The sequence below is a fragment of the Diabrotica virgifera genome, chromosome 3 (assembly GCF_917563875.1).
Source record: "Diabrotica virgifera virgifera chromosome 3, PGI_DIABVI_V3a".
NCBI lineage: Eukaryota > Metazoa > Arthropoda > Insecta > Coleoptera > Chrysomelidae > Diabrotica > Diabrotica virgifera.
In genome coordinates this window covers 27,556,366-27,577,976 of record NC_065445.1, presented here as the reverse complement: position 1 = coordinate 27,577,976, position 21,611 = coordinate 27,556,366, and the positions used below count along the sequence as shown (strand labels likewise).

The window sequence follows — 21,611 nt, the reverse complement described above, 5'->3', positions numbered from 1 at the left end:
GCAACGATGGTAGCCTTAAATAATATTAAATTAATAATAGAAGATTAAATTAATACAATACTTGGTTGGCCATTCTCTTAATAGTCTTGTTACTTAATCTATCCCATTTTGTCTTTCCAACTATTCTTCTTTGGTGTCTCATCTCCATTGCATTTATGTTTTTCCAGAATTGTCCAGTTTTCCTCTGCATATAGCACAGTTGGTATCACTATTGTGTTATATACAGAGAGAGTCTGTAAAGTGGAATAAATTCAATACCTCAAATACTAATTGTTTTTTTGGAAAATGCTCAGACCCGTCGATTAGTATTTCAAATTGTCCTTTTTGACATTCAATAATAATGTATACAGGGTGTCCCAATTTAGAGATATGACGTCATCGTCGATTTTCTTAAATGGCAACATTGTCATTTTGATAGCTAATTTGATAGGGTTTGTAAAGTTATACATAACTGCAAAATATCAAATTTTTATTCTCTACCATTTACAAGATAATAGAAAATAACAAAGTTATATCTGTAATTTGGAGTATATTCAATAATTAAAATACTAACTGTTTTTTTGAAAAATGCTCAGACCCGTCGATTAGTATATCAAATTGTCCTTTTCGACATATAATAATAATGTATACAGGGTGTCCCAATTTAGAGATATGACGTCATCGTTGATTTTCTTAAATGGCAACACTGTCATTTTGATAGCTATTTTGATAGGGTGTGTAAAGTTATACACAACTGCAAAATTTCAAATTTGTATTCTCTACCATTTAGATGATAATAAAAAATAACAAAGTTATGAAAAAGAAGTAATCAACTAATAATTGAATTTAATTATTTCAATAAATTAAGCAAAAACTCATAATGTTGCCATCAATTATTGTCAAATTGTCAATGGGCAACGTTATGAGCATTTGCTTAATTGAAATAAATAAATTCAATTATTATTTGATTACTTCTTTTTCTTCATAACTTTGTTATTTTTTATTATCTTGTAAATGGTAGGGAATAAAATTTTGAAATTTTTCAGATGTGACTTTACACACGCTATCAAAATAGCTATCAAAATGATAGTGTTGCCATTTAAGAAAATCAACGATGACGTCATATCTCTAAATTGGGACACCCTGTATACATTATTATTATATGTCAAAAATGACAATTTGATATACTAATCGACGGGTCTGAGCATTTTTCAAAAAAACAGTTATTATTTTAATTATTGAATATATTTCAAATTACAGATATAACTTTGTTATTTTCTATTATCTTGTAAATGGTAGAGAATAAAAATTTGATATTTTGCAGTTATGTATAACTTTACAAACCCTATCAAATTAGCTATCAAAATGACAGTGTTGCCATTTAAGAAAATCGACGATGACGTCATATCTCTAAATTGGGACACCCTGTATACATTTTTATTGAATGTCAAAAAGGACAATTTGAAATACTAATCGACGGGTCTGAGCATTTTCCAAAAAAACAATTAGTATTTGAGATATCGAATTTATTCCACTTTACAGACTCTCTCTGTATATATATTAATATATTATTATCCTTGTCTCTCGTGTAAGTTTTTTTTCCAGTATTGGGAACATTTTCTTTTCGATAAAATAATAAAAACACATTGCGCCGTTAACTGTATAATGTACTTTTCAAATTTTTTATAAATTGGTTGCACAAACGGTAAAATATCACCGCTATATAGGGTGAGGCAGATAACTGGCCTATTAGAAATATCTCGAGAACTAAAGGCAACAGAATCATGAAAATCGGAATAAAGGGGTTTTGAAGGATGATCTATTAAACGAAAATATTTTCATCTCTTTGCAACTTCCGGTTATACCGGAAGTTGCTTATAACTTCGTTTTTTTAAATGGGACACCCTGTATATTTTTACATTTTTGGATTCTCTTCGATGTCTTCTTTCTTAAAATATGAGGTTTTATAATATTATACAGGGTATTTTAAAAGATAATTACGTTTTTTTATTAATTTCGTGGCAACATTCACACCCTGTAGAATTGTAGTAGTTTGACATCTAAAATTCTACTTACGTTCAAATTATTTTAAATATACTCTACTATTGTTAAGAATCATTAGTATAGCTAAATTTTTAATTTTAGTATACAGGGTTGGTCGAAACTAGGAATGAGTATTTTCTGAGTTTTCTTAAATGAAACACCCTGTATTTTTGTATTGTAGTGAAATGGTATTTTATAGTACTTTTTATTTCTTAAGCATCCCCTATACCTAACTGCTTTAATTTGTGAGTTATTGGTGATTCAAGCTAAACATTAATTGCAACAAAAAATACGTAAAATTTTATTAGGTTGGCCGTGAAAATACTCAATCCCAAATAATTTTTCAGAAATAAATACATATTAATCCAGACTGGTCCTTAAAATTACCAATAATGGTTTAGCTATCAAAATACCTACGTAGTTAAGATTGTTGGTGCGACTAACAATTACCACAAATTAAAGCAGTTAGGTATAGGGAATGCTTAAGAAATAAAAAAGTACCATAAATTCTCATTTCATTACAATACTAAAATACAGGGTGTTCCATTTAAGAAAACTCAGAAAATACTCATTCCGAGTTTCGACCAACCCTGTATACTAAAATTTAAAATTAGCTATACTAATGATTCTTAATAATAGTAGAGTATATTAAAAATCATTTGAACGTAAGTAGAATTTTAGATGTCAAACTACTACAATTCTACAGGGTGTTAATTTTGCTACGAAATTAATACAAAAACGTAATTATCTTTTACAATACCCTGTATAATATTACAAAACCTCATATTTTAAGAAAGAAGACATCGAAAAGAATCCAAAAATGTAGAAACATACAGGGTGTCCAATTTAAAAAAACGAAATTATAAGCAACTTCCGGTATAACCGGAAGTTGCAAAGAGATGAAAATATTTTCATTTAATAGATCATCCCTCAAAACCCCTTTATTCCAATTTTCATGATTCTGTTGCATTTAGTTCTCGAGATATTTCTAATAGGGCCTTTATTTGCCTCACCCTGTATATTTCAAGGATTTCCACGATGGGAATATTTTCTCCATTGTCAATATTTATATTTTTATTCGCTGAAAATTTATTTTATTACTGATATCTGGAACACCTATAAACACAATATCTATTTCGTTCAATAGCACTATTCCACCGAAAAGCTCCTAGCAGTATTTTTGATTTACGATCTTACGAAATATATTTTGAAACGGGAATACTGATATACAAATCGTTCGAATCCTGAATATTTGAATTTCAATTTTCTATAGACAATCGAAGCTTTGTTCTAATTCAAACCCAAGCTGCTTACCATAAAAATTTCAAAACATTTCTTTCTGCTTCAATGCTTATGCTGCTTCATTGCTATTTACAAAAATGTTCTTAAAACATACAAGGGGTTGCCAACATATTGTTTTGATGAATTAAATACAAAAAATTAATCGCTAAATTTAACCATTTAAACAATATCAAAAGGTTTATGAAAGTGCTGGTATATTAGAAATCTTCTTTTTCTTCTTTTCCTCTTTATAAGCAATTCTGCTTCTTCATTGGCATATTGATACCTCTATGGAAGGTTGTCACTCCATCTTTTGCGCGGTCGGCCGATACTTCTTCTACCGTTTGTTGTTATCTCTTGCTATTTTGACCAAACGTGTCTCCCCCATTCTGGCTATGTGGTTATTCCATTATTTTTTTCTATTTAGTGTCAATTCGTTTATGCACTGTACGTTACATTGTCTTCTTGTAATTATTCTTCTCAGTACTGTCATCTCTGCCGTTTCCAATAGTCTTTGTGTTGTGGCTGTATGGGCTCTTGTTTCTGATGCATATGTCATTATTGGCCTTACACTGGCTTTATAAATTTTTTGACTTCATCTCAGTGTTAATATGTCGGTTTCGCCATATAGTGTTATTAAGGCATCTTGCTAGTCTATTTGCTTTTTGTACTTGATTTCTCACTTCTTTGTCCAGGTCTCCGTAACTTGACAATGTAATTCCACGGTATTTTACTTCCATTACTTGTTCAATACGATACCATCAATTTCTATTTTTCATCTGATTGGTTCTTTACTGATTACTATTGTTTTGGTTTTCTGAGATGAAATTGTCATATTGAATTCTTTTGCTGTTATGTTAAATCTGTGGACTAATATTTGTAGACTATCTTCATCTTGGGCTATCAATATTGTGTCGTCTGCGTAGCAGAGTATTTTAAAACCTTTTTATATACTTGGCTTGGTTGGTGTCACGGACTCCGCAAATTTTGTAATCCATTTTAAAAATAGTTCTAGGCTACCTAGACACCTGAAATTTTCAGGAGAGCTTACAACTAGCTAACAATGCAATATTTAACAGCTATTATACAGGGTGATTAATTATATAGTGTGGTAAAGCTCCGTAGATCCGTTATAGTAATGTATAGCGATAAAACTTAATAACAAAAATTGTAGCGAACTTTGAGCTTCATATTACAAAATTAGTTAGAATGTTACAGGGTGTTCCATAACATAGTGGCAGACCAAGCTTATGTTTTTTTAAATAGAACACCCTGTATTTTATTTTATATTCGAAATCTTCGTAACTTTTCGATTACAAAAATATTAAGGTTTGGTATGTTCTACGGGGTATTTACAAAGTTATAACCAATTTTATATGAAAATCGCAACAAGCTTAACTACCTGTATAAATAAAAGCAAGCACAAGGTCAATAGTTTATTGGCGTCATAATTTTTTATTTATTGTCAAAATTTTCGTAAATGTTTGTTTTGCTAATTTTCTTTATATTGAATACAGGGTGAGTCAAAACGCAAGTATATTATTTTCTCAGTAATTTTAAATAGAACACCCTGTATTTTATATCATTATCGAAAAGTATCATTACCATACTATAATTTTTGTATAACATTCCCTATGTGCAAATTTATTAGTTTGCGAGGTATTTTCATTTTCAGAGCAAAATTATTAATAATTACGGGTCTAAATCTTTCCTAATTTTAAGTAAGTCATGGCTGAATAATTGTCTAAAACTTACAATTTATGATTACTGATTATCAATATGTAATCAAAGTTGACTACAATTTTTGTTATTAACTTTTATTACTATCTACTACTTATAACGGATCTCCAAAGCTTTACCCCACTGACCAATCACACTCTATGGATAAATCGATTTTTTTTAATTTCAAACTATTTTAAAAATGTGATTAACGCAATGATATTTTAAAGTACGTTAATAAACCGATATCTACAAATTGATGGTGCCTCAGTGGCATTAGACTGCAAATCGAGAGGTCCCCTCCGAGAGGCTAGACATCCAAAGTGAAAGTTTTCTTCCAACACCAAATTGTTCTATATGGTCCACATAATGTTCAGAAAAAAGTCACACCATTTTGAGCGTCGGGTTTGGAGGGGAGGGGGGAGATGGGGGAGAAATCGGTAAATTCATAGTTTTTTTTATGTTTTTCGTCAATATTTCTAAAACTATGCGGTTTAGCATGAACAACCTTCTATACAAAAATATTCTACATTAAATTTGAAATAAAAAAGGTCCTATGCATAATCCTTCTAAAGTGAACGGTTCCAAAGTTACGGAGGTAGTATATTCTAATTGGTCCAAAAAAACGCTTAACAAAGAAATCTAAAGTAAAAGTTTTCCTCCAACACCAAATTGTTCTATATAGTCCACATATTGTTCAGTAAAAAGTTACATCATTTTGAGCGTCCAGTTTGGGGGGAGATGGGGGAGAAGTCGATAAATTATTAGTTTTTTTATGTTTTTCGTCAATAGTTCTAAAACTATGTTTTAGCGTAAACAATGTTCTATACAAAAATGTTTTACATAAAATTTAAAACAAAAAAGGTTGTTAATAAATATATACATAATTGTTATAAAATCAACGGTTCCAGAATTACGGAGGGTGAAAAGTGGAGGTTTTCGATACTTTTTATATTAATTGGACAATTGATGATGATTGTGGGTGGTGAGGTTGACGTTTTTCAAGGGCTTATCACTAACATACCATCGGCCACTGAAATAGCAAATTTTATTTACAAAAAAATTTCTTTCATCCGTAATATTATAAATTGCCCAAAAAATATAAAAAGTATCGTAAACCTCCACTTTTCACCCTCCGTAACTCTGGAACCGTTCATTTTATAACAATTATGTATTGTACCTTTTTTGTTTTAAATTTCACGTAGAACATTTTTATATAGAACATTGTTTACGCTAAAGCATAGTTTTAGAAATATTGACGAAAAATGTAAAATAACTACTAATTTACCGACTTCTCCCCCATCTCCCTCCCAAACAGGACGATCAAATTGGTGTAACTTTTTACTGAACAATATGTGGACCATATAAAACAATTTTGTGTTGGAGGAAAACTTTTACTTTGGATATCTGGGTTAGGCCTTTATTTGGACCAATTATAATATACAACTTTGGAAACGTTCATTTTAGAAGGATTATGCATAAGACCTTTTTTATTTCAAATTTAATGTAGAATATTTTTGTATGGAAGGTTGTTCATGCTAAACTGCATAGTTTTAGAAATAATGGCGAAAAACGTAAAAAACTACGAATAAAATGGTGTGACTTTTTTCTGAACATTATGTGGACCATACAGAACAGCTTTGTGTTGCAGGATAACTTTCACTTTGGATGTCTGGGTTTGGGTCTAGTTATACCATACTAATTTTATTAGAGTGTAATTTTTGGATTTTTAAGCATTTTATCGTTAAATTATTTTATATTCTTTCCTATAAATAATAAAAAGGTTTTATAATAAAAAAGTTCTTTTTTTATAAAAGTGTAATTATTTACTTCTTTGTTTCCCATTGTATATCCTCTTCCTTTGTTGACGTTTTTGATGATTTCATCCATGATTAAATTGAAGAGCATAGGACTCAATAAGTCTCCCTGTCTTATTCCGCTGCCTATATCTATAGGTTCTGTAAGTTGTCCATCTATTCTGACTTCCATTTTGTTGTTTTGGTAGATGTTTTCAATAGTTTGAATTAGATTTGTTTGAATTGAATAGAAATCTATTGAATCAGAAATCTTACTACCAAAAATTAGTACAAATGTTACATCGCCATGCAAAGAATCTTAAAAGCACAAAGACTTTCAATTTGGAGGAAGATGGCCAGTATCATTAGAGATACTGCTGTTAAATTACTTGGAAATACAGTCATCAGGAAAGAAGTTTGAGAATGAAGAAATCTGGTAGTGGCCAAATGAGGTTCAAGAAGAGATAAAAAGATTACTCCAAATAAAAAAAGACATAGGCCAGCTTTAAAATCTTAATGGGATGAGTGCGACAAAGACGTGCTTCGATTTATAACAAATTTTTGTACCAACTAAACCAGGTTCCAACTCAACGACGAATAGACAGAAAATTAGAAACTAAATACAACTCACGAATCTTTGAGAAAATCCATGAGGAATATAGAGCTTTGTTGGAGAAAACCAATAAATTAATAACAGAAAACTTTTAATGAAAAACCGGAAATCCAACAATTGAGAAGAAAATTTCTTCGAGATATTTCAAAATACGGAGAAAAGAACCGACATATATCTATAATATACATGGATACAACCTACATTCATTCTTTCTATACAATAGAAAAGTTGGAGCGATAGCTCCAATGCTCCGATTTCCAAAGACCAGAGACAGATAGTAGTGAATGATGAATGGTGAATGGTGGAGAAAACAGTTTTGTAAATAATTCTTGTTTGAAATTTAAATCAAACACAAAATCAGGGGACTGTTACAGTAAAATGAATTATGGCAATTTAAAAAAATGGCTTCAGGAAATGCTTATTCCCAATCTTGCTCTACATAGTGTACTAGTTGTTGACAACGCTTCTTATCACTACATGCAAGCTGAAAAATGTTCTATTATGAGTTCAACGAAACATGTAGTGAAAGATTGGCTATACATCTGCCTTTTGTAGAAGATATGTTAAAACTCGATCTTTACAGCATTATACAAAGACATAAACCCAGATTTAAGGTGTATGCCATCTGGCTAATTGGTCCTTACCAAAGCCATCTAATTAAGTAAAAAAGGTGTATGAAATTGACAGAATACTGAGCAATAGTGGCCATACGGTGTTAAGGCTGCCACCTTATCACCCAGATCTCAATCCCACAGAATTAATCAGGGCTGATAGTATTTTTAAGAAATACACCGCTGAGAAAATGAATTGTTGATTTCAACGTACTCGAAATACACAGACGAGCAATTAATTTATAATCTTTTTTACCTGATGTTACACAATTATTACAAGCATATTTCCCATTTATAACCACGTTTTCAAGCAATAAGATATAATAATCGGCTGAATGAAAACCCTTTAAACATGGCTCCTATGTCCTGCGGTATAATACACTTTACTTCATGATAAATAAGTTATAGTAAGTTTCTAAGTTTGCAAAGTTTATAGAAGGGCATAAAGTACTTCGATATTAGTCTTGTCAAAGGAAAGAACTGTTATGTTGGAATATCGTGGGAACTCGCTTATGAGAGATAATTTATAGATTTTCCGAAGTTTCCGCCTGTGTAAAAATTAAACATTACTCTAGCGCCTAGAGATTTCCACGGAAATTGTTGAAACATGTTTAACCGAGTTAAAAAAGTTCGGTAAAAGTTTGTAAAGAAAAATCTTTTAAAATTATATTTCAATGAAAAATTACAAAAAGCAACTTTTGTTCACGTTCACATATTAACTTAAGGTGAGGAAGTTATGTAATTAATGAAGACAGATGGAAAAGTTTCAATTTTTAAATAAAATAATATGAAAAAATGGACCAGTGACTATTGATAAAGAAAAGAGATTAGATATAAGAAAAAATATAAAACCAGAAACAAGATGAAACAGGAAGATATAGTAAATATAATTAAGACCTGCGCATTATAGTAGTATGGGAAGCCATATTTAAATAACAGATGGAACCATGTAAGATAAATAAATTGAGACATTAACAGTTGTTATCGATCAAACTCTAAAATTAATATCATACATTCTGAATAAGCATAAATGGCTTCTTAAATTTTACAGTCAAATAATGACTTAGCAGAAGAACAAAACAAGACATTCGCAATATTAAAACCTGGGAAAGACCATGCACTATTATGAGAGCTGTAGACGAATCTTCTTTTATTCGTCTGCTACAAGACATTTGATAGGATAACCCAAACAAGACTGTTTGACCAAATATTCCTCAAGAACAAGTTGAATTCATGCCATGAAGATGTTGTAGTTATAAAGTCATCTCCGTAACCCTTTTTATAAAAGGGTGGATAAAATATAACATCAATACATTCTTATCTGAAGCGGTATGTTGATATTACGGTTATAGAAAAGTTTTCTCGTTCTGTTTAAAATTGACCGGGCAATTTATTAAAAATAAAAAAAAATTTAGATTGTTACTACCACTACTACTACTTGTTACTAAGTGCATTTTATAGTGACTGTTAACAGAGGGGAAAATTAACGATCTTTTTTTGCCTTCTAGTTTAGTTTGTAAATTCAGACCTAATAAAACGTTTTTTATAATTAACTATTAAAACATTTTAGTAAAAATAGAGCGACAAAAAATACAGGTGGGTATGGTTTGAGTGGTTTCTTCATCACCATAAAAGAAATTTTAAACTTGATTTCTTACGAATAAATTAGCATTTTGGGTATTATGTAAATAAAAGAAGGTCTAGATAAACAAAGATCATGTAGATAAAAAAATGGTGTGCAGGTGTGTAGTTTGAAAATAATGTGAGAGGTTTATGAGGTAAAAAATAAGAAACATTTAACGAAAACCTCCACCTTTTTTGTGAGTTAATAAATATAATGAAGGGAATATGGTACAGAGGCGCATTTTATAAACACGTTTGACGAGAAGCAAATATATACAGAGCAGTATTAGGAAATAAATATATTATGTTTTGTCGATATCTTTCAAAGGTTGTAACAGGAGATTATAATCATATTTTGTATTTCAGGTTTTGTATAATATACTATTTTCTCTACTTATTTTTATAGTTTTGATTGTATTATTGAATACGACTTCACAAAATCAACTTTTAAGGACATATTTAAATTATTTTTTCTACAACCGTGTTAAAAACGCAATTTCTAGCACTCCATACCAGCGTTAGAAATGCTAATTTAAGGCACTAGTGCTTTAAAAAAATTTTAAGGCACTGCAGTTCGTATTGACCGTATATGCAATTTTGATGTAATGTCAAAAAAATATAAAATTGGAATGTCAGTCAAGTTCAAGTAAAAGTTTTTGTAGATATTGTCCTGTAATTAGATTTGTAGAAAAATATTGTATGATATGCGTGTTAAAAAGTACATTTTTAAGGTGCTCATGTGAATTGCAGAAATCGCTTTCGCTCATTCTGCAAATTTTCACATGCGTGCCCTAAACGTGTACTTTTAACACTTATATTTTATAATATTAACAACAAAAAAGTTATTTAGATTGATAGACGAGGAATTTTTTCTGTTAGTTTACCCGATCAACATTAAACCTCTTACGCTCCTAGAACTGCAAGTATACTTACTTAAACCTAAAGACTCTTACTTACTTCTCATCGACAAAGTGCTCGTATCCCTTCGCGTAGGGAGCCAGCATCTCTCCGTAGGAATCAACAGTTAAATAAATATAATGAAGGGAAATATAGCACAGAGGCGTATTTAATAAAGAAATATGTGTCGAGAAAGAAATATATACAGAGAGAAATTTGTTTTGTCGATATCTTACAAAGGCTGTAACAGAAGAGTATTTTGGGTTTTGTACAGATATGTGATACTATTTTTACATATATCTTATTTTCTCTACTTGTTTTTATATTTTGTATTGTATTGTTGAATACCAAATCACCTTGGCCAGATATAAATTATTTTTCGTGAAATCTATTTTCATTTTATTTTTTGCTCCTTATAGTATTACTAAGAAAAATAAAAAGATTATTTACACTAGGGGAGTCCAATTAGAACGAAAACATGCATTGTTTCGGAAAAATTCAAACAAGCTTATATTTTTCTAAAACTTTTTTTGATAGTTTATATACATGTTAAAATAAAAAGTTTTACTCGCAGATTTGGCCGCTAATTGTTTATCAAGTGTTTAAACAATAACAATTGTTTTGTATAAATAATTTTAAAAATACCGTTAAATTCATCAATTTACTTTGATAAAATATGTTTCTATTTTGTTTTTGATTATGCTGAATCCGAATATGGTATTGCAATTTAAAAATTCTTATACAGAAGCTGTTTTACAGGGTGTCTCTGTAGCTAGGAACCACATGGAAAACTTTTTTATTATCAATTTTACGAAAAAAAGTTATTCTTAATGAAATGCTCTGAATAGTCAAAAATCTAAAACTCAACCATCAGATATCAAATTTTATCAATTTTATACTAGTTATGTCAAAAATATGAATTTCGTTAAAGTGTAAAGTACCTTTATATTCCAGAATATCAAAAAATGCTATTATGAAAACCTGTTGAAATTAGAAAGTATGTCGAAATATACAATTACATCATTCTAATCGAAAAAAAAATTCAATTTTTTCTCAAATTACGGACACTCATCATCATTTTATTTCAATTATGATAACTATTTTATTATCACTTTTACGAAAAAAAGTTATTCTTCATAAAATATTCTCCCTGACTCCAAACTTTTTTAATTTTATACGAGGTATGTAAAAAATATGAATTTTTCTTAAGAGTTAAGTCGTTAAGTGCCTTTATTATTCACAATATTTTAATTAAAAGGATGTTATTAAACATTAAAACAAATTTTTTAATTACAAACAACTTTTCTTAATAACAATTTTCGATATTGTGAAATGTAAAGGTACTTTACTCTTGAGTGAAATTCATATTCTTTGACATACCTCGTATAACCTTAATTAAATTTGATGTTTGATGATTGCATCTTAGATAATATACGATGCAGGATATTTTATAAAGAATAACTTTTTTTTCGTAAAACTGATAATAAAAAAAGTTATCAATAGGTTCCAAGTTACGCAGACATACTGTATAAGAGCTAAAAAAATTTTTTTTGCTGAAGATTTATTACTGTTAAAGCTTGTTAATAAATGTATTTTAGGTAAATTTTACAGAAAAAAGTTTTGATCACTTTGTATAAACATTTGTTTAACTGGTAATTTTCGGATTTTTTATTACATTTTTGTTATCTTTCTTAATTTTCTTAAAAAGGAATAGTTTATTTCATTTCTAAAGTAAAATAATTTAGTGATTTTTAAAGATTACATCCTAGGCTTTACAAAAGCACTTATAAAACTGTAAGAGATTTATTAAAACTTGAGTAATACCGTCTTAAAGTGGAGGTAATTCTATAAAACTACGAAGATTTCAAAAATTACATATTTTGAGACGTCATATCATTTGAATTAAATTTTTGAGATTTTTTTGAATAAAACATCATTTAGCAAGATGCTTGGAAGGTAAGTTGTGCAAATTTGAGAGATTTCTAAGAAAAATTGTATTAGTTACACATTTTTAAATCATTTTAAAACAAAATTCATGTAAGGCTCATTTTCCGCCCACACCGTACTTATGCCCATGAATTTTATTTCTTTCTATTATAACCATCATCATCCAGCCTCAAAAGTCCACTGCTGAACATAGGCCTCCTCCCCTCGTTTCCAACCCCATCTATCCTGCGCCGCCCTCATCCAGTTTTTATTTACCTTTCTTAAGTCGTCAGTCCATCTTGTAGGCGGTCGACCGACGCTTCTCTTGTCTTCTCTTGGCCTCCATTCCAATAACCTCTTCGTCCATCGCCCATCTGTCATTCTGGCTACGTGTCCTGCCCATCTCCACTTCAACCTGGCTATCCTCTCGATGACGTCAGTCACCTTTGTTCTTCTCCTGATTTCTTCGTTTCTGATTTTGTCTCGCAGACTTATTCCTAACATTGACCGCTCCATTCTTCTCTGCGTGACTCTTAGTTTGGTAGCCGAGGCTTTAGTTAAGGTAAGTGTTTCTGATCCGTACGTCAAGACTGGGAGGACGCACTGATCGAAACCTTTCTCTTTAGACATGTGGGTAACTCACTTTTAAAAGTTTCTCTCAGTTTTCCAAATGCTGCCCACCCAAGACCGATTCTTCTCTTCAGCTCATGAGTCTGGTTATCCCTGCCAATCGTAATTTCATGTCCCAGGTATTTATATCTATCTACGAGTTCTATTTCCTTCCCACCAATACTGATGTTCTGGTTGGGTACCAAATTTGTCATTATTTTTGTTTTTGAGATGTTTATATTTAAACCTACATTTTCTGTAGCTACAACGAGTTCTTGTACCATCTCTCTTGGCATACCTAGATCCTCAGCTACTATGACTATATCATCGGCGAAACGTAAGTTGTTTAGGTATTCTCCATCTATTTTTATTCCCTTTGTCATCCAATCCAAACTCTTGAAAGCATGTTCTAAGACCGTATTAAAAAGTTTAGGTGACATTGGGTCTCCTTGTCTAACCCCCCGTTCTATTTTTATGCGATTACTGTTAGTATGTAATTTGACAGTGGTTGTTGCCTGTAAGTATATTTTGTGTAATAATTTTGTATACCTATAATCTAGCCTGCATTCTTTAAGCGCCTGTAATATTTTGCTAAGTTCAACTGTGTCAAAGGCTTTATGAAAATCGATAAAAACTAGAACTAGGGGTTTATTGTATTCCACTACTTTCTCTATCAGGGTTTTTATACTTTGTAGATGGTCATTTGTTCCGTAATTTTTTCGGAATCCTGCCTGTTCTCTTGGTTGATAAGTCTCTAACTTTCTTTCCATTCTCTTAACTATTATTCGCGTAAATAACTTATATAAATGGCTGAGGAGGCTAATCGGTCTGTAATTCTCTAAATTGGCTTTGTCTCCTGCTTTGTGTAATAGAATCATAGTAGCGTTGTTCCAGTCTGTTGGAATATTGGCGTTGTGAAGGCAGATATTGAAAAGTTGTTTAATTTTTTCAAGTAGTATATTTCCTCCAATTTTTAGTGCTTCTGATACTATTCCATCTTCACCTGGGGTTCGATTATTTTTCATTTTCTTCAGAGCCTCTTTGATTTCTGATTTTGTTATATCGGGCATTAAATCCGATCCTTGATTTAATACCCCAGTTTTTACTGTAATTGGAGGTTGCGCATTGTCATCTTTTTTTCTTGATTTGTATAACTCTATGTAGAACTCTTCGACTATTGTTAATATTTCATCTCTGTTTGTAGTTTCTTTTCCAGTTCTGTTTCTTAGTTTGTTGATTTCTATTTTTCCTTTTTGTACGCTTACGTTCTTCAAAACTTTCATGTTCTTATTTTGCTCTATTGCTTGTTTTGTTTTTTCTACATTGTAGTTTCTTATGTCTTATAACCATAAGATAGCTTAATTATTCTTCTTTCATGTTCAATTTGTAAAACTTTATTTGAGCCATTAGTTAAATAATTACATTAAAATAACTCAAGCGTGCACTGCGCCGTACGTTAGTTTACAGTGCGCCAATGTTTGTGAGAAGGGTGACCTTAGCGTTATAAATAAAAAATTATAGAAGATACAGATTTAATTTTAGAAAATTCTTTATAAAAGGTTTTTTTTGTAAAATTTTCTGAATTTTTCAATGGTCGAGTCAGTTTTTTTCTAATATTTATATTTTCGGAGTTATTTAAAAAAACATCGAATTTCGCAGTTCATTTGTTTAACAAAAAATGAAGCACCCACTTGTCGAGTAGAACTTTTTGATATGTTGTTTATTAAACATTTCTTAATGAAATTACAAAAAGTTCTATCTTGTTTGATTTTTTCCGAAGTGAAAATCTATATGCACTCCCCTATACAGTACATGTGGAAACTTTTCTCTTAGTTGATCCGATTACCATTAAACCTCTTAGAACAGCAAGTATACTTAAACCTAAAGATTGTTACTTACTTCTCATCGACAAAGTGCTCGTATCCCTTCGCGTAGGGAGCCAGCATCTCTCCGTAGGAATCAACAGATTTTGAATCATAATTCGGCACAAAATTCGGCGATAACGGAAGCAGATTAAGAGGTATGGGTTGATTGGAGTATCTTCCTATTGAATCTGAGGGCTGATCGAATTCATAAGGGATGCCATCAGACTCGCTTGAAAAGGATTTGTAATTGAAAGGGGTGCCAGACCTTGCCTAAAAATAAAACCGATCGATTTAATAAGGTTATCGTTATGCTGTGAAGTATTCATTTCTACTACCTGCCTAAAATTTAAAGCCTGGTTTGTATATAGGAACGAATCTTTTATTTTGATTTCAAGAAGTATAATATTCCAGCTACAAAAGATCTGATATGAATATTACGTGGCGCGAAAATGTATTTTCATTTTGATGCAAAACAAAATTCTAGTTTTATTTTAAAATATTTTTCATAATATTTGCTAAATTTGAAGTAAACGCGCCACAAAAGAGTAACATTGATACAGTTTAAATTTTGAAACTCTTTTGTGGCGCGTTTACTTCAAATTTAGCAAATATTATGGAAAAATCTTTTAAAATAAAACTAGAATTTTGTTTTGCATCAAAATAAAAATATATTTTCGCGCCACGTAATATTCATATCAGATCTTTTGTAGCTGGAATATAGTATGCGCCACTCATGTTTACGGCGTTTAGCGGTTTTTTATTCTTGTATCAGGAGTTTTTCAAAGTTATTTATAAATTAAATATATGAAGTTGAATTTTGTTGCATTATCTCCCAAATGATCTAGTTTTCATTGAATGTACACTAGATTTTTTTTCTATTCGAAATAGATTAAAAAAATATTGAGATGGTCGGTAAATGAACTCGGATTGCCCGTTGCCAGATCAAATTTAGCGTCGTAACCACTACAACTACATAAACCATTTCGGGAATAATCTTTAATTGGATTATACTTTTGTAGCTTAATAACTTCTAAAATGCTTAACCGATTTTGATCAATAAACATGAGTTTGAAACATATTGACCAGTAGTATCAATGGATCTAAGGTCAAGTGTGATAACTGAAGCTATTACAGGAATTATTGAGCTTGAGAAACCGTTTTTCCCATAGGAAATAGATTTGATCATACTTATGAAGCCTATAACTTAAAATTCGAATTTTCCCGAATATGGGGTATACACCGTTAGATTCGTCTAGAGTCCTTCTACAATCGCTCAGTTACTGGCGCAATTCGTAGGTTGAAATTTTGAGTAATTGTCGAAAATCCAAAATTTTCAAAGTTTAGTTTTTCAGTTTTTCGGCTATACTGAGCCGTGTGTATGTCTGATCCTGACGGCTTAAATAACACTTGAAAGCTTAACTCAACACTATTGATTTAGTGTATACTCGGTTCTCCTATCTCTTCTTGAACCGAAGATATATACCCCCAAAAAATATGCCGTTTTGTACCTACCAAGTCCTATAGCTGGCTTATGGGTGGTCAAAAGTCACAAACTACACCGGTTCTGAATTGGTCGTGTCTCCATCTTCAAACACAGAAAAAAAAATTCAAATCGGTTTAACTTTTTCACACACATACATACATACTACATACATATCCACAAACATTTTCCCTTTTGTAAATAGAAATTGAGTCATATTTCGGAGCTCGGTAACTTTTGAATGCCGATTTTCAAAATTAGACATGCGTTGGAAAGGTAATGATCAGTACTATTAGAAACCGTAAAGGTCGGACTTAAATTTTTGAAGTTTTCGGGAGTTTTGAGGACGAGAACGAAAAGCAGACCCTAAATAGGAAGGGCCGTAAAATCCACACGTTTGGACCAAAATGGATGGTTGACATATGAATGGGTGAGTCTTTTCCTGAACTTTAAGATGGGAGTTGGCCCAATTTTCAATTCAGTCAGATTTAGAAAATCGAAAATTTCGTGTATATATAGTGTTGCGTGTAGGGGGGTGTGGGTGTGCGCCACTGGGGAGAACTGCCGTTCTCTGGTAATGCACGGTGTGTCTTAAATTGGTATATGTTAAAGAATATATCGAAAACGAAGAGATAGAAAAAAGTACTTAAGAGGCTACATCAGCGCGTCATCAATACTTTTTTTCAAAGATCCGCGAATTCTCAACAGTGCGGTAACAGTGACTCGGCAGTACGACAGTGACAGTGACACAATAGTATCAAAAACGAAGGCACAATATTGTGATAATAATAATTAATATACTCATAGACGCGCTCAATGTTGCCAAGTCAGTCAAGTTAGATTTCTTGTTATAGATGTAGAAAAAGTTTGAAGGAAGCGTATTCTTTTGTTGTTCTTAATGGCGGTGCAGACTCGTTTTTAAACGCTTTTCTTTACTTCAATAGTTTGCATCAAATCTTTAGACGTTAATTTGACTAACTTTTCTTCAATGCAAATGAATGAAAATTTGCAGACATATGTATTGGCAGAAACAATACACGAATAGTCAATAAAATTTTTTTATGTTTATTAATTGTTTAAATAAAAAAACGATTTTAATGGAAAATGCTTAAATTTTCTGGTTTTTTACAATGTAGAAACTTGAAATTTTTATGGATTGTAGCTAATGATATGAACGAGACATACTTAATTTCACTTTTTACGTTAATTGTTTACGTTGTGCTTCATAAATAAACAATAAACTTTCAAATTTTGAACGCTCATAATATATTTCTTAATATATAAATCGGCGTTTATTCCTGTCAAATTTCAATACGATACGAAACAGAACTTCAACCAAAGCTCGAATTAAAAAAAACGTGTTTTATCGTAGTCTTAGAAAAACCACCGGTAGAGACGTTTTGTGCTACAATTTACATTAGAATTCGTTTTGTCGTATTAATTAATTAAACGCTTTTCTTTAGTTCAATCGTTTGAGTAAAATCTTTGGACGTTAATTTGACTGCCTTTTCTTCAATGCAAATGACTAAAAATTTGCAGACATATACATTCGCGGAATAATAAACGAATAGTCAATAAAATTTTTTATTGTTTATTAATTGTTTAAATAATAAACAATTTTTACGGAAAATGCTTAAATTCTCTTGTTTTTACAATGAAGAAACGTGAAACTTTTACAGATTGTAGCTAATTATATGAACTATACATAATTTCACTTTTTACGTTAATTGTTTACGTTATGCTTCATAAATAAACAATAAAGTTTCAATTTTTTTGCCGATTCCGACTACTTTTCATGTTTGTACATCATAATATGTTTTATACATATTTTAATAAACATGACGATATATTTTAATGTTTGAAAAGTGTAAGACTAAAAAGTAAAAAATAAAAAATATGAAAAAAATATTTTTAAGAAACGCTTTTCTTTAGTTACGAGTGACGAAAATTAGAAATATTATAAAAAATCAACTAAAAAGCAAAAAAAAAAACTGAAAAAATCTAACACATTCGTTAAAGAAAAGCGTGGTGCCAAAACCGTATATTCGATGAAGATGCGCCACGCTTTTCTTTGACGAATTTGTTAGATTTTTTCAATTTTTTTTATTTTTTGCTTTTTAGTTGATTGTTTTATAATATTTCTAATTTTCGTCCCTCGTAACTAAAAAAAAGCGTTTCTTAAAAATATTTTGTTCATATTTTTTTTATTTTATTATTTTATTTAATTATAGAGTAATTTCCATATACTAACATATTTCTTAAATTGGGCTCTGTACCGCCTCTCTTTACTATATATTACGAATATATGTGCCAAATATCTCGACAAAATATTTAAAATTAAAACTGCAATCTTGGAACGGGTTTTCCGCGCGCTGATGTTGCCTCTTAAGACGACATATTATGATCTTTTTCTATGATTGCCCAATCAAATCATCAATAGCTTCACATATTAGCGTTATTTCTTTTTAAATTTATTTTAACTTTTGATAAAAATATTGTGGAAGAGTTCAGTGGTATAAAATTTTTTTTAGAGTCTCACTAAGGAAATGCAACTGCGTTTTTTTTAACTCTACTGTCAAATAACGATAGTTACAATATACGTAGGAAAGTTAACGAACTCAGGTGAACTAAGACTGAAATAGAAAGGAAATCTAATTGGTTCTGAAGGAAACATTATCTTGGACAAACAGAGTAAAATAAGAACGTAGAAAGAGTAGGTACCTAGAGAAACTATTTGAAGACTAAAGAGATAACACCTTTGAGCTAGAAGAAGAGGTAAATGGTGGACCAATAATATTACAGCAGAAAGTTTACTCTGCAATAATACAGCTAAAGGATGATAAAGCAGCAGGCTCCGATAATATACAAGCAGAACTACTCAATATAATGAACAGCGAATCAATAGCAATAATCACAAAGATTCTCAACAACATATATATAACTCTGGAGGAAAACCAACAGAAAGGCTGAAGTCTAAGTTCATTGCACTTTCAAAAAAAAACAGAAGCTAAAAATGCTAAAAATATCGTACGACAAGTCTTATGAGTCTTCTCCTAAAGTTTTTTCTGAAGATAATCCATAAGAGAACAAGCTGTGTTAAAGTTAAAATTTCTCCAACCACTTCGAGTTCATAAATACTGTTGGTACGATAGAGGCTTCGATAGAGGAATTCAAATATTAAAAAAAAAAACAGTAATTAATAACTGAAGATAGTAACTAATAAAGATCTGAAAATAATTAGAAACCCTTACTGGAATCAGACCTCAAATTTCAGAGTTGAAGGTGAACACACCGAATATATGAAAATCATGCATGGAGTGAGGCGAGGCTCTATTGTATCTCTACTAACCTTCAATCTCTACTCTGAAAGAATATATCGAAGCTTTGCACGAAACTGAAAAAGGTATTCTACTACACTAAACTGGGTACTGTACATTCTTTCACGGTTTTTGCTCTAAATTTTAAAGAACCGCTTGGATTGACATGAAATTTGGCATACGCATAGCTTATATGCTAAAGAAAAAAAGTAATATTGTGCCGATGTGTGCTTTTGTCCGGGGTGTGACTTTAACCCCCCTCTTGGGGGTGAAAAAATATATGTCCAAAATAAATCCGGAAATGGGTAAACTGACTAATTTTAAGTAACTTTTGTTCTATAGAGCTTTTTCGCCAAGTCCATACTTTTCCAGTTATTTGCTAGTGAATATGTTCATTTTTCAACCAAATAACCACAATTTTAGACGGTTTTTCGCAAATAACTCAAAAAATAAGTATTTTGTCGAAAAAACGTTCTTAGAAAAAATATAGCCTGTAAAAAAGTAGAAAAAATGGTGTACGCGTTAGCTCTCTGGACCTTGTAAAACCAGAGTTATAGCCAATGAAAAATAGATTAATATTCTCCAAATTTCAAATAGAATATTTCGACGTGAAATATCCAAAAAATTAAGCGCTTTTGTAGAAAACCCATTATAACTTTTTTAAAGTGCTTAAAAAATCTTTATTTCTGTTTTTATAAAAAGGTTCTAGCATTAAATTTAAGCAAGTTGCGCTCAAAATAAAGTGGGTCCCTTTTGTTTTCGCAAAAAAATCGGGAAGACCACCCCCTAACTAGCAACTTAAATGAAATTAATCGTTACCGCTCCACAAATTATTTTACTTTTTGTTGTGTTTATATGATCTGTAAGTTTCATCGATTCAAAGTGCTTATTTTAAAAAAAAATTTGGTTTTAAATTAAAATTTTTAAAAATGTTAATTTTGAAAAATATGATTTTGATATGAGAAAAATCTCAAAAAACAAAAAAAGTCAGCATGGCTTTTCTGACTATCTTGTATTTTTTGTTTTTATGTAAGACAAAAATTGATTAAGATTTGGTGTTTCTAAATTTGCATACATTCGTAATCAGTGACTCGTTCAACCCCTTTTAACTACAGCCCTTTCAAAAATAATGACTTTGAACCGATGAAACTTACAAATCATATAAACAATATATACACGAGTCAAAAAACTTGTGAAGTCGTAACAATTAAGTTCATTTGAGATACTAATTAGGGGGTGATTTTCCCGATTTTTTTACCAAAAAAAAGGGACTAACTTTATTTTGAGCGTAACTTGTTTAATTTTAATGCTAAAATTTTTTTTATAAGACAAAAATAAAGAATTTTTTAAATACTTTAAATAAGTTCTAATTAGTTTTCCCCGAAATGTGCTTCATTTTTGGTTATTTCATGTTAAAGTATTCCATTTGGAAGTTGACGAATATGAACCTATTTTTCATTGGCTATAACTCTGCTTTTACTATGTATATAGACGTGAAATATACACCATTTTTTTTAAATATTTTACGGGCTATATTTTTGCTAAGAACTTTTTTTGACAAAATACTTACTATTTGAGTTATTTGCGAAAAACCGTCGAAAAGCTTGGTTATTTTGTTGAAAAAATCAATATATTTACTGGCAAATAACTCGAAAAGTATTGACATAGTGAAAAAACTCTATAGAACAAAATTTACTTAAAATTAGTCAGTTTATTCATTTCCGGACTTACTTTGGACGAATATTTTTTCACCCCCAAGAGGGGGTGAAAACCACCCCCAGGGCAAAAGCACATATCGGCACAATATCACTTTATTTATTTGACTTGTTAGATATGTTTATGCCAAATTTCA

The 21,611-nt window shown here is 30.7% G+C and overlaps 2 protein-coding genes across 2 annotated transcripts in view; one reads left to right on the top strand and one right to left on the bottom strand.

The window, feature by feature from the left end:
• The window catches only part of LOC114340380 (uncharacterized), a 1,055,195-nt gene that overhangs the window by 120,298 nt on the left and 913,286 nt on the right, over positions 1–21,611 (top strand). The window lies entirely within an intron of this gene.
• The window catches only part of LOC114340365 (uncharacterized), an 88,506-nt gene that overhangs the window by 34,119 nt on the left and 32,776 nt on the right, over positions 1–21,611 (bottom strand). Inside the window, exon 3 of the mRNA XM_050647832.1 lies at positions 14,997–15,232. Coding sequence (XP_050503789.1) covers positions 14,997–15,232 — 236 coding nt within the window. The remainder of the gene's footprint in view (positions 1–14,996; positions 15,233–21,611) is intronic.